Raw genomic sequence first — 15725 nt, forward strand, 5'->3', positions numbered from 1 at the left:
ATCAGAAAATTGAAAAATAACATTCTAAGAGTCAAAGCATGGAATGTTAGAAGTCTAAAAAAAGGTTGGTAGATTAGAAAATTTAAAGAAGGAAATGGATAGGATAAATGTAGATGTAGTAGGAATTAGTAAGGTTAGGTGGGAAGAGGAAAATGATTTTTGGTCAGGTGATTTTAGAATAATTAACTCAGCTTCAAATAATGGGCAGGCAGGAGTAGATTTCATAATGAACAAGAAGGTAGGGAAAAGAGTAGAATATTTCAAAATGCAAAACGATAGAATCATTGTAATAAGGATAAAATCAAAGCCTAAACCGACAACGATTGTTAACGTCTATGTGCCTACAAACGCCCATGATGATGATGAGGTAGAGTGTGTATACGAAAAAACTGACGAAGCAATTAAACACATAAAAGGAGATGAAAATTTAATAATAATAATAATAATAATAATAATAATAATAAATTAAATAATTTTTGTTTAATCTAATAAACAAAGATGGAACTCCGAATTATAATACAAAAGGCAAAGTAGACAGGTGGATGGAATATATTGAAGAGTTATATGGAGGAAATGAATTAGAAAATGGTGTTATAGAGGAAGTTGAAGAGGATGAAAGGGGAGAAACAATACTGAGATCTGAATTTAAGAGAGCATTAAAAGATTTGAATGGCAGAAAGGCTCCTGGAATAGATGGAATACCTGTTGAATTACTGTGCAGTGCAGGTGAGGAAGCGATTGATAGATTATGCAAACTGGTGTGTAATATTTATGAAAAAGGGGAAGTTCTTGTCAGACTTCAAAAAAGAGTGTTATAGTCACGATACCAAAGAAAGCAGGAGCAGATAAATGTGAAGAATACAGAACAATTAGCTTAACTAGTCATGCATAAAAAAATCTTAACTAGAATTCTATACAGAAGAATTGAGAGGAGAGTGGAAGAAGTGTTAGGAGAAGACCAATTTGGTTTCAGAAAATGTATAGGGACAAGGGAAGCAGTTTTAGGCCTCAAATTAATAGTAGAAGGAAGAATAAAGAAAAACAAACCAATATACTTGGCATTTATAGACCTAGAAAAGGCATTTGATAATGTAGACTGGAATAAAATGTTCAACATTTAAAAAAAAATAGAGTTCAAATACAGAGATAGAAGAACGATTTACAGGAACCAAACAGCAACAGTAATAATTGAAGAACATAAGAAAGAAGCCGTAATAAGAAAGGGAGTCTGACAAGGATGTTCCCTATCCCCGTTACTTTTTAATCGTTACATAGAACTAGCAGTTAATGATGTTAAAGAACAATTTAGATTCTGAGTAACAGTACAAGGTGAAAAGATAAAGATGCTACGACTTGCTGATGATATAGTAATTCTAGATGAGAGTAAAAATGATTTAGAATGAACAATGAACAGCATGGATGAAGTCCTATGCAAGAACTACCCCATGAAAATAAACAAGAACAAAACGAATAGTAATGCAATGTAGAAATAACCAAGATGGACCACTGAATGTGAAAATAGGAGAAGAAAAGATTATGGAGGTAGAAGAATTTTAAAAATTACTAAAGATTAGTAAAGATGGATGAAGCAGGAGTGATATAAAATGCCGAATAGCACAGGCAAAACGAGCCTTCAGTCAGATATATAATTTGCTTACAGCAAAAATTAATTTAAATGTCAGGAAAAGTTTTTAAAAGTATATGGAAGTGAAAGTTGGACAATCTGAGTATCTGAGAAGAAAAGATTAGAAGCTTTTGAAACATGGTGCTACAGGAGAATGTTAAAAATCAGATATCTGGATAAAGTGACAAATGAAGAGGTGTTGCGGCAAATCGATGAAGAAAGAAGCATTTGGAAAAATATAGTTAAAAGAAGAGACAGACTTATAGGACACATATTAAGGCATCCTGGAATAGTCGCTTTAATATTGGAAGGAGAGATAGAAGGAAACAATAGTGCAGCCAGGCAACGTTTCGAATATATAAAAAAAAAATTGTTAGGGATGTAGGATGTAGGGGGTATACTGAAATGAAATGACTAGCACTAGATAAGGAATATTGGAGAGCTGCATCAAACCAGTCAATTGATTGAAGACAAAAAAAAATTCATTTTTCCAATTGAAATACATTTAATTTATTAAAATCTCCTTCTCCATTTATTGATGAAAATGAAATATTCCCATCAACAATCCAACTACCTGATATGATTTGATTGTTATCGATAAGAACAGCTCTGTTTTCCCAGTCTTTTACATCAATTCCAGATAAAATTTTGAATCTATTTCCAAATCACTGTTTGAATAAACACAGTCGAACTCTAATGGACCTGTATTATTAACATTATAAATAATTATATCTTTCATTATGCTCACTTTTACATTAAAAAACTGATAGTTATTAATTATTTTTTCAGATTATGGGATCACTTTACACACACATAAAAGTAACCTATATGCTACTTGACTGCATGCTGAAAGGGTTTCTAACCAGCTAAAGATGATTCTAAGGATAGCAGCAAAATAACTCTACTGAAGAAGTTGTCTGGTTATTAGCTCCAAATTTTTTCCGAGTGAAAAATTTTCATGTATATTGAAAGCGAATTCTAAATTTATATCTTACCAGTATTTTTCAGTCAACTCGGTCAAGAATTTAAGAGAATAACTGAAAAAACTTAGTATATTATAATTATTAATAGGGACATATTAAAATAGTACAGTTCAATCCAGTTCTATTACAATTTAAGAAATTTACCTGAAAATGTGTTGTTTCCACCTAATATAGCTACATCCTGTATCAGGATGTCATTAACAGTATCATTTGTAATAAGGTCTCCTTTGATAGAAACATTTCTATTAACAAAAAAATTGCCATCAATAACTTGATCACCTTCAGTCTGTAAATAGAAAATAAAATTAATACTTACAATTCAGAAAGTCCACAGACATACAAACACAAATAAAAAAAAATATGCAGTGTACTATTTGGATGGGAAGTCCCTTTACACTGTAATAAATTCAGCTTAATCAGGCTCTATTGCTGCCCATTCTCACCGCTCATACTGCTCACTGCTGCTGGAAAAGACAGGGAGGATAAGCTGTAGTGGGGATCGTCCAGTGTGTTCATTCATGGTGGGATGACCATAGTCATAGAAGTGTGAAATGATGGCTGTTAAGAGTGTGTTCACTGTCAAAAAGCATTTGTTAGCTTGTGTGTAGGTTTACAAACATCCACACACTGGTAAAACAATGCAGAACATTGTGAATGACTTCTTTGTGCGTTTTGGGAAATCGTCACAATCATGGCAAACATTACTGACGTGGGAGAAGAAAGTTTTTGAAATGGGAAGTGTTCTTGATGCGAAACTCTGGACAAGGCTGAGCACTCGAGCTGAGATGTGTGCTGCTATTTGGAGGGATCAATTTAATGATCACCAATGAAATCAATGCACAAATGTTCTGCAGAGTTAAGTATTCCAAGCTAGCCCACATTTAACTTTCAAGTCGTTTGACTTGAAAGTTAAATGTTTTTGTCCAGCCACAGTTAATGAGTTGAGTGACAATGACCTTGATTGATGATTTTATGCATGTCAGATTACTCGAACGCTTTCTGACAGCAAGTGACAATAAGAATGTCATGTTCTCAGATGAGTGTGCAATTTATCGAAACTCTCATAACTGAAATATTTTTCTGAGCGAAAGACAATCCTCACCATGAAGAAATGAAGTGAAATGGAGTGAAGAAATCTAACACCATCTGCCTCATGTTATGACCTGAACTGGGATGAGAGCTGAACATCTCCTTGCTCCTTATTTTTTTGATGGCACAGTTAATCAATCCATAATCGATGAGTGGTTGCTTCCACAATTAACGGCAAAAGGGATCACTGACATCACTACATTTGAGCAAGAAGATGCTCCAGCGCATTTTACTTTGAATGTCCGCATACACCTCAATGAAATTTTTCCGAATCTCTTGATCAGGTGTGGATCAGAAGTACCAGCACCATTGCCTTGGCCAGCAGAAAGTCCTGACCTCACCATATCTGACAATCCACTATGGGATTTTCCAAAAACGCAGATATGTCAACAATGAACAGCTCCAAGATGCTGTTCAATCAGCATTTGAAATGATCACTCCTGATACACTGTTGCAGATGATGAACAACTGGACGTGCGGGGCACACAGTTGTGATTTGCTTTGAACAAGGTAGAACTCATAAAGATGTTTTATATCCATAGAAGGTAAGCTGCACCTATCCTAATAATTTCATAACTAGCATAAAGGAACTTCCCGTCCACCCGTGAGAAGGAGAAGAACCGCAAAGATATTATGCTGCTGAGCATAATATGTAAAATAGCTTGGAGGCTGGAGATGGTGGAAAATATTTTCAGAGAATAAAGGAGGATTCCGAAAATACCATCTTAGAAGTCTCATTAAAATGATATCATGAGAAATAACATGTAGAATTACAATGTAAGGTGAACTATGAGAGAAGTTTTGTACTGCAACAGTTTTGAGGGAAAATGTATTTTCAATCCCCTTATTTAACTTAGAGCTTGGAAAGGAAGTTAGTAACCGAATATACAACCATGAGGGATAATTTTTAATAGAAGTATCCATGTATTAACTTACAGATGATGTAGCTTCGTTATCTAGAAATTAAAGACTTAGAGGATTTTAATGTTTGATATGGCAGCAAAAGTAACATGACTTCTAGTCAACTTGGAGAATACTTCCTTCTGTCTTAATACTTCATTCTGGAAGTAGTAAGAGGAATAAAAAAAGAGGAAAAAATCAAGATGGAGATACAAGAAAAGGTTGCAGTGGAAGATGCTGCTATTATGCTATCTAAAGCATTTCTGAAGAAAAAAAATTACGAAGATGCTCTGGGTCGTACGCAATGTTACAAATCATTTTCAGATTTAAATGTGGTCATCAGTCAACTGAAGATGACCCTTGACCAGGAAGGCCTTTGACTTCAACTGATAAGACCTCCATTGAGAAAATCAACAAACTGGTGCACGCAAATCACTGACTGACTGTCAGGGAACTTGCAGAAGAGGTTAACATCTCGACTGGATCATGCCATGACATTTTGACTGAAAAATTGAATATGCATTGAGTTGCAGCAAAGTTTGTTCCTCGTTTGATGACCAAACAATAGAGAGAACATCCGGTGGATGTTTGTTAGCAACTTCTTGAACAAACCGATAACGATAAAACATTCACGTAAAGGATTGTAACGGGAGATGAAAGCTGGGTTTATGGCTTGACACTGAGACAAAAGTTCAATCATCACAATGAACTGGAAAAGGATCTCCATGGCCCAAGAAAGCATGTCACTCTCAATCTGTCAAAGTGATGTTCCCTGTTTTTTCAATTTTAATGGAACTGTGCATACTATGAAGGCGTTTTAGAACGGTTACGTGAAAAAATTTGCAAAAAGAGACCAGAGTTGTGGGAGACAACTCATGGTTCCTTCACCACGACAATGCACTCTCGGCTTTGTCAATTCATCAGTTTTGTACCAAAAATCAGATGACTGTTCTCCCTAAACCTTTCTACTCACCAAAACTGACTCCTTGCAATTTTTTCTTATTCCCAAAATTAAGTCAAAGATGAAAGGATGCCATTTTGAAACTACCGATGGCATTAAAGCAAATTCATCACGGTCCTTAAAGGTCATTTCAAATGAAGCTATCCAGGGCTGCTTCACGAAGTAGGAACACTGCTGGGAAGTGTGTGAATTGGGGAGGGGAGTATTTTGAAGGGAACAAGGACAAATAATCTGTAAAATTAATAGTAAAGATTAAGAAAATAAAGTTCGGTTATTTTCTGAACAGAACTCACATACAGTATTTCAGGAAGTTTCTATTTTACTTTATAGCCTACTCAAATAATAAAAAAAATATACAATAAAAAAGAAAAAAATATTCAATAAAAAATATAAAGAACTAAAAAGAGTATAAAAGATATAAAAAAAACTACACTAAGATGTGCAGGTTTCCTTCTGTTTTGCATTACTGATTTTTTTATCAGTGGTTCCAAAAATTTTATTCAGAAAACATGCTTTTTAGATTTTACATAAATTTATTTTGATTATATTAATAAAAAAAAAATCTGCCAAGTATCTAATTAGGAGAAAATTTATTATTAATAAGTCAATAAAAACTAAATAAAATTTTTAATGATTATTTTTATCGAAAGCCAAACACAAACAAGTACACTAAGCTAAATGAACATCAAATCTATTCCAAATATGAAAATAATTCTCTAATTATTCTCTTTTATTGATAGTCTATTTACTTGATCAACAAAAAGGCTCATCAGCCTTGAAACCAAGAACACCGTAGTTAGAATAAGAACATCGATAAGTGTTTCCTTCTTTTTTTATGAATTTTTGAAAATTAAAATTTTTAAAGTTTTTGAAAATTTGAGTCTTAATGTCTGCGATGGAGTTTGGGATAAAAATCTAATTTTTCTGCGCATTATTCATCTATATAAGAACAAACTCAATAAAAATTTCAACTTTGTTATTTCTTCGTTCTGAATTTTCAAACTTTGCACAAATAAAGCATTTATCTTAAACTCATCCGGTACACTCACATTAATAGATCTAACAATATGGTACTACAAGTTTTCAGGAGATATTATTTGCCCAAAAAAAACAAAGCATGCAGAGGGTTTTTCCCTACTCTGCTTGGAGTAGAAGAGTGGATAACTTGGCCTCTATGGTTTCCAGGAATTTTTATTTGTAGTGTTTTGTAAAGAAACAAAAGTGTTCTATTTTCAAATAAAAAATTTGGATAAAAAAATGGATCATTGAAACAGTTTCACACCAAATATTCTCTATTGTATATGCCAAGAGGTTGAATATCGTCTTAATGTCTTCAGGGCAACAAAAGAAGCACATCAAAATCAGGGCAACAAAATCTTCTGAACAAGTAAGATTTTTGGAGAATTTCTCTTATTTTGATATACATACTTCACGTATCATTCACGTTTTGTTTAAAAACTAACTGTTCGAAACCCAATTAATATTTTATGGCTACACTGAATATAAATTAAGTAAATATAAAATGAATATTTTTAATATACGATACAAAGGGCAAATTAATATACTACTATAAAGAATAAAAAAGAATTAGATAACAATAGATTAAAAAATATGAAGAAAAACGGGCTAATGAATGTAGCTGTTGATGCCCGATCTTTCATTAAAAAAAAATAATAATAAATAAATAAGAAAAACATTGCAATAGAGAATGGTTTTGATTAAAAATTAAATAAACAAGATATTCAGAAACAGTTATTACAGAAAAAAAATTAAAACTATTTATTAAATGCGTTTGATAATAATAATAAAAAAAAAATAATAACAAACATGAGCATAAATAAAATTATAAATGTATTTGATAAAAGAAAAACTAATACATACATATAAAACAAATAAATACATGATACATTAATAATAATAATACTGATAAATGCTGACTTGTCAGATATAAAAGACATGTAGTAATTGCAATAATAAACACAGCGATAAAATGAACAGTACATTTAATATTTGATTTAATGAACACTATACAAAGCATTTCAAAGAAATGTTTAAAATAATTCCGTCAAGCAGAGCCACTAAATAAAAAAAAAATAAAAAATGGTATTACACACACATGTCAGAAATAAATTATTCCACTTACTCAATGCAAGCAGAAAAATACTATATATATATATATATATCCAGATATATAAAAATTTGAATCGCTGATCACTATAATTTGTTTAAGAAGGGTATACACACTGTTTGATATTTTTAGTAAAACTCTTAATGTCTTCAGGGCAACAAAAGAGCACATACCAAAATCTTCTGAGCGAGTAAGATTTTTGGAGAGTTTCTCTTTTTCTGATATATATAATTCTTGTATCGTTCATGATTTCTTTCAAAACTAACTGTTTGAAACCGATACCGCTTTTCATTGTTTCTTTTTTTCCAAAGAAACAATCAGTTAATTTCAAACTGTGATGGAAGGTACATATGAATTTTATTTAATTAAGGATTAAGGATATATTAGTAAAAATATAAAAGCGCTTTTGAAGTCGAGCCGTTTTAAGAACTAATTAAATTATCTACCGCTTATCAATTAATTATTCATTAAATATAAATATAAAAATAAATAGTATATATAAAAATCAAGCAGCATCTGTAAGTTTGTTACTCTTTTATGCAAAAACTATTCGACTGATAGTGCTGAACTTCTGTATGGAAATAGTTTTTATACCTGGAAAGAACACAGGACTATTGCCATTAGAAAATGTTTCACGGTTTCAAAACGGTGATCACTTTAATGGTTCGCAGTAACAACTGCATTATGTTCCTTGCTGATATTTAACTTTACTATGGCCAAACCGTCGGTCAAATTGAATTCAGAGATTGCTTGCAGTATCTGAAATTAAATTTTCTACAAAAAGTCTTTTTGATATCGTTTTCAATAGTTGAGAAAAGTAGCTTTAAAGGTGCGACGGTGTACAACATACATTCCTTTAGACTTGCTCTTTGCTTTCAAGCATCTCTAGCTTCCATTTGAAGTTGCTTTTTTGATGGTAAAAAATAAGTCACAAGGGCAGATGCTTCAACAACTGACTGATCTCTACTTTTTGGATGGGCTTACTCCAGGAAATCCTGTATATATGTATATATCCTGTATATCCTGTATATATGTATATCCTGTATATCCTGGATATATGACTTACTCCAGGAAATCCTGTTAGAATAATCTTTATATATATATACTCCAGAGAGAAAAGCTGTAAATAAATGTTATATACAAATCTATTCTTTAGACTATGTTGTTCACAAAAAAGTTAAAATCTTAAAAAAAAAATAAAATAAAAATTGAGAAACAAAGCACCACAAAGACCCTTGTGTTTGTCGGGTAATGTCAAGAACCATGAAAAAATACACTTTTTTATCCACATGAAAGATGGATAACCGGCTATAACTTCTATTTTTAAGATGGGGCTGGCTAATCTTGAACTTCAGATCGCTTAACGTTTCGAGTCTTGCGCTGAACAACGGTTGCTCTGAAGAAATTACAGTACAATGACAGTTTTTATAAAATGAATAGTCTTTAACATGTTGAGTGCCACGTCTCCAATTGGCGCTACTAGGCAGTTATATCAGGGCCTGTCGGCACCACCTGGTGGCCTATACATAAATCATATGGAATGCATTCTATTTATGTTGGCCTTTCAGTTCGATTTCACCTTTATGTAGCGTGTTAATTGAATACTTAGGTGTTATAAAATTATTTGAGGTCCCAAGGTTTTCTGTTATTTTTGTAACAGCTGAAATCCTGGATCCACCTCACTCAAAATGACAACAATTTAATGTTAAAAAGAAATTATCCGCAAAAGAACTAAAACATATTTTGGAAAATGAGAGTATTTACACTAGATATGAAAATTTAGATGACAGCGATGTCGAATCAGGATGACAGCGATGAAGATGAAAATTGTACCGACACTCAACTGTGCAAACTATACACAGAGAAACTGAAACCGATGATGATGGTATTCAAATAACTGAAAATAACATTGATACAAATATACATCTACCAAAAATCACACTCGATATACAACAAATACGAAAGTGGAAAGGAATGTGAATGAATGTGAGTAATATTGTGAATTATGTTAAATTTAAAAAAAAATTGATATTGAAAATCCCAGTTCCAACTGATGGTAAGCCAATTAATTATTTTCAACTACTAGCTGATAAGTTTTTTAACTTGCCTGTGAAAGAAATTAATAATTATGCAGAACTCTCAGAACAAAAAATTAATCACCCTATTCCTCATTTATCATGGAAACCTGTAACAAAAGATGAATTTTGTATGTTTCTGGGATTTGTTTTACACATGGGGAAAATTAAACTGAATAGAATAAAAGATTATTTTGGTGTACCCATCATTTAATGTAATGGCTTTCCGTAATTATATGGGGCTGGAAAAAATGTAGGGTAATTATGAGGCTCTATATTTTTGTAATAATGAGCAAGCAGCAAGTAATGCTATGGGTATGCATAAGATAAACCTTTATTTTTTAAATGAAAAAATGGCTAATTTGTACTATCCTAAAAAGGAATTATGTATAGACGAGTCTATAGTTTTGTGGCATAGGCACCTAAATTTTTGACAGTATATTAAGAATAAAAAACAGAAATACAGGATTAAAAATATATTAGATAAACCAATAATAATTTTCATAGTAAAGTAATTAATTATATAGTACATAAAATAAAATAAATTATTATGACAACCATTAAATCCGGTTGGCGCCAAATGGCACGTGTGGTCCTACAGAACATGTATTTATTCAGGAGGCAAACAGCGCCAAGAGGTGTTGTACACATATATGGATTTATAAGTGATAGCGTAAAAATTTTAGTAAATCCCCCATTTTATCCAAACTATTATTATTATTAAAAGAAATTAAAAGTCGGGTTCCAGAAAAATTTTATTTAAAAAAATAATAATTAATCAGTATTAGTTTGTAAGCATGAGAATAATGAACATAGCATGGGGGTCCAGAGGATGGAGCCGAACAAAGCAAGCTCTGATCGGCTAGTAAAAAATATATTTAATAATTATACATGTACCCCGTGCTTTAAAGTTATTTGCTGGCAATAAATAAATCAAATTTAATGCAGATATAACGACTATAAATACATGTATTTGCCTCACACAGTAATATCCTGCTATAAGATACTCTCTCGATGAATTTTCTGAATATCTGTTCAATATATACATAAGTATGTACTCAAATTTTTCATAAATGCTTTCTGAATGGTGAATTATTTTTTATGTCTACTATCTACATGTATTTAATCTTAACAGTATTTAATGTATTTTTATTTAAATGATAAATATGGCTTTTAATCACATCAATTCTTTTATTTTATAATTAATTATGTAGTATATTGTGATGCTTCTCTCATCAAAGTTTTACCCATAATTTCCCTTGATCTATCCAGGCAAATGTTGGAGAAATTCCTTTTTTATATTGTATTGCCAATCAACCTGTTCCTGACATAATTTATATAATGTGTTATACTCATAAAAAAAAAATTTATTTGTTAAATAAAAAATAAAATTATTACACGACTGAAATTTAAAATATTTAGAAAATGAAGTGGTTTTCTAAACAAATTTTCTGCAATTAAGGATTTTCTTTTACGGAAACAATATAATTTAATCAAAAGTTTTTTAAATAATACTGATTTAAGTATAGAATAAAACCCTAAATTTTATGCATCCAGTTCAGTGTATATATAAATGTATGTTCAAATAATTCTCATTAGTACCTTCGGAATTGTGTTTTTTTTTTAATATTTAGTATATTCATGTCGTGTTTATATTTTTAATAATAAATAAGAACTTAAATCACATAAATTTTCTATTTTATAATTGTCTATTTTGTTGTGCTGCTCTGATTAAAATTTTACCGTGGTTTTCCTAGATGCATCCAGGCAAATACTAGCCCAATACCTTTTGTTACCCGTGTGTAGAATATCTATTACATTCTTGATGTGATCTACGTAATGTACTATTACACATCGAACAGAATGAAAGATTTACTTATTTAACCAATGATTCCAAAATATCTAACATTTAAAAAAAAATAAATCTAACTACCCAATGTGAAATTTATGTGAATGAACATTAAAGAAATCAAGCGCTGAAATTCATAATTGTCATTACCTACCAGGATTGTAATCTTTCTCTTTCAATTAGAGTTAATTTCTCAATTTACATGATGTGTTTCCAGTCTGATAGGATATTCAAATTTTAATTATTATTTTTTAATATTTACTTTCCCGTCTATATAGCAGCTATAGCTATACAGAAGGGAAAGTGTGGTGATCAGTCAAAATTGGGCAATCCAGTTTCCACCGAATCTTGATGAATTGACCCCTAAGGACCCCATAAAACTGAAAAAATGGCATTGAAATTTCCACGACAAAATGCGTGTACTTGTGTGTACGTATGTTGGCATATAAATTACCTTATACCACTAGAACTATTTCACAATTTTCAACAAATTTAACTATAATATTTCTATAGTAAGGGCATTGATGCTATTAAATTTTCAATTCAAAAGGTCAAAGGGTGGAGAATACATGGAGGAAAACGAAATCATCTCCAGATTTTGCATGAATAAGATTATAAATATTTTTTTTATTATTTTGTGAATATTAATAAAGTAAACAAATTTTGTAAAAAAAACTTTTTGCCAAATTTAACCCTCACCCCTAAAAATGGTTTTCGATGTTAGCTTACAAATCACCTTATGTCTCCAGAACTACTTGACCGATTTTGACCAAACTTGGTCAGATTACTTCTACATATGGGGAATTGATACTACTAAATTTTCAATTCAAAAGGTCTGGGGAGGGGAATTCCCAAAGAAATTGTATCCAGATTTTGCATAATCAAGGTTATACATATTTTTTGTAATAATTTTGTGAATATTAATAAACAACTGTTGAAAAAAAATTTTGCTATATTTCACGCACCCCTAAAAATGATTTTAATTTTGAAGAGTTATTGAAGGGGTGATTTTCATTGCACTCTCTTAAAAAATATTTTTGTGAGCAATTATAAAAAAAAACATCTTTTGTGTAAATTTTTTTTTCTAATTTGCACCCTCACTCCAAAAAATAGTAATAATTTTGAAATGTTGTACAATGGGTCTATTTTGTTGCAGATTCTTCTATTAGCATCTCATTGGATCCACAAATTTGTTCCCCATCAAAGTGGGGTCTCTACCACCTCCTTATACACCTCACATCCCACTTAGTGGCTGGACTACTGCTGTAGTCGACTGCTATGTGTTATGAAGTCACAGGGAGGGGGGAGAATTAAATATATGAATAATATTTAAAAAGTAAAAATTTATTTAAAGTGGATACTAGTACTGCCACACCAGCACAAATGAAATACCGTATGCGCACACACTTTAGTTAGAATCATTGAATTAAATAAACAAAAAATATTATATTTAAATAAAATGATAAATAATTTAAATTAAGTTGAGTGTGTGCATGTGTGTGTAAGCCTTGCATCAGAAAAAAGCTGCATGATGGGAAAATTTGATATAAGCATCCTTAATTCTAATAAAAATTTTTTAGAGAATCTTTCCTTTAGCAATTTTACTTTCAGCCACCTGATTCTATTCTCAGCTAGGGTCTCTGTTCTTAACTTAAATTAACATAAAACTATAAGGACTGTTTTCAATTCATAATATACCAGTGACCTTTACATCAATGAAATTTTTGCATGGGAACTGCAATGATAATACAGGTTTTAAGTGGTTAGAGTGTAGCATTCATTAGAAATCAAATAAAATGACAAAATTATTATAAGATACAGAACATTCGGAAAATCATTGTGCAATATGCTTTAGAATTATGTGGTGTATTCTGTTCTTTCTGCATCAGATTGGTCGCCCTGTGGGTTTGTTGAGCGTTGCTTAGTAATAAACCATCAGTTGTTGAGTTGTGATTGAACATGCTTAGTTTCATTCATCTGAATCAACAGTTGCAAGAAACGTGATGGTTCTTTTGGTATAGGAACACATTTTTCTCGTATGCATCTTCCATAAAATTACAAGTATAATGATTTAATGAAGCACATATTTTTTGAAAAGTTTCCAAATACTCCTGTAACTCAGTACAATGCAGTTTGAACTCTTTATCAAAAAATTTCAGCCTCTGTTGATGGGACTGATCAAAGTGGAAGACTACTTAAACTAAATGAACAGAGGCTGCTAGGTATATCAGATGCTACAGCTGAAAGTCTATCAAAGTCAATGCATAAGTTAGCACAGCAGCAAGACATCAGACTTGCTACCGCATATAAAGCTGTGGGAAGAGACATGAAACTTTTCCCCTACAAAGTAACGTGTGTTCAAGAACTGAAACCTACAGATTATGCCAAAAGACTAAATTACTGTCAATGGTTTAAACGTTTTATTAACCAAAAAGTCTGTAGGTATCATCAACATTAAGGTTTTTACTGATGTATAGTGTCATTTGGAAGGATATATTTAATTTATAAATACACAACTGTGGTCGACAACTAACCCTCGTGAATTACTCGAATGAGCTTTACACAAAATGAAAATTGGAGTCTAGGTCGGTGCAAGTAGAACATACTTTATGAGTTCAATCTTTTTTGAAAATACAGTCAATAGTGACTGTTTTAACAAACTTTATTTGTCACTTAACTAAAGTCTAAATCAATCACGATTAGTCCCAACAAGATGGTGCCAGAGCGCACATGGCTAACAGGTCAATGACTTTTTTATGAAATGTCTTTGGTGAACATATTATTTTGAGTGATTTGTTCACCAAATCACTTGATGCGTGATTTGGTTACAATGATAATACAGGCTGCATGATCGCCTGATCTGACTATCCCAGATTACTTTCTATTGGGGGCAACAAAACAAGCAGTATATTGCAACAGACTACACATAACTGACAAACTGAAAACTGCAATAATGGCATATGTACGTGACATTACAATACATCTGATTAAAGGTCACATCTGGTCAAAGGTGATATAAGGTGGTCAGTGGTCACCATTATAATGTATAATAAATATACATTATAAATGTAAGCTGCAAAAAATAAGCTTTTCCTCCAGGTGTTAGTCACTCAAGAAGTATGGCCTAAGAAAAAACTTAAAACTGGTAAAAGAAGTTTTACTTAAGATAAACTATCATTCAAACACAGAACTGTAAAACACATAGTATTTCTTACTTGGGAAATGCAAAAACACTGAGAAAGAAATATCACAACACGAGAAGACCTAGGATGTTGATACAAGACTATTGAACAGGGCAGACTAAAATTTTAATAATTTACATGAAATGTGAATTGGATGAATAATAAAGGAGATTTTTAAAATATATCAAATAATAATTTTCAATTGAATAAAGAATCTGAGGAAAACTGACGAGAGAAAGATGGTTAGGTTAAGTAAAAAAGAATAGTAGTAAAAAAAGTTCTTCAAAGAACAGTGGAAACATCAAATTAAGTGAAAGTCTACAGGGTTCCAAAAAGACCCACACCATAGGAGAAATGCTAATATTTTTGTGGTTGCAAGTAATGATGCTGTCCCAAGAGTAATGTGTGGAAATCATCCTGCTGTACAGCAATGAAGATTATTCACATCATGATATTAGTAACGAGTTTAATCGATATCATCTAGAATGCCAACCAATATCACACAGCACTGTGGGAAAATTACTTTATAAGTTTAAGGGGATGGATAGTGTTGGCAATTTGCCCTGATCAGGAAGGGTGTAGCCTGTTGATTCAGTACAAGAAGCTGTGACTGCCAAGGTTAACAGCAGTCCAAAAAAATCGTACCAACCCGGCAACATATAATTCAACATTCCTCAATCCACCACCCACGATATCCTTATGAAAGGAAACGTTTTACTTGTTCAAGCTTCAATTCTGGCAATAATTATTGGAAGATAATCCGATTTAGAATGGAAATGTGTGGGTGGTTTTTGAGCAGAATTGAGGAGAACGTGTATTTCCTATTTCTGTAATGTTTTTTGATAAGGCTAATTGTTACATGAAAGGTTAGTTAACAAACAAAATGTGCACTATTGGTCGCAAGAGAACACCCATCAGTAAAATCACTCCACAC

At 31.7% G+C, this 15725-nt stretch overlaps 1 protein-coding gene across 2 annotated transcripts in view; it reads right to left on the bottom strand.

Annotated features, from left to right (window-relative positions):
* Nucleotides 1–15725, bottom strand: part of LOC142332420 (uncharacterized) — a 47252-nt gene that overhangs the window by 21147 nt on the left and 10380 nt on the right. For both annotated transcript variants that reach the window (XM_075378863.1, XM_075378861.1), the window contains one exon: nucleotides 2752–2893. In XM_075378863.1, coding sequence (XP_075234978.1) covers nucleotides 2752–2893 — 142 coding nt within the window. The remainder of the gene's footprint in view (nucleotides 1–2751; nucleotides 2894–15725) is intronic.

The sequence above is a fragment of the Lycorma delicatula genome, chromosome 11 (assembly GCF_047948215.1).
Source record: "Lycorma delicatula isolate Av1 chromosome 11, ASM4794821v1, whole genome shotgun sequence".
Lineage (NCBI taxonomy): Eukaryota > Metazoa > Arthropoda > Insecta > Hemiptera > Fulgoridae > Lycorma > Lycorma delicatula.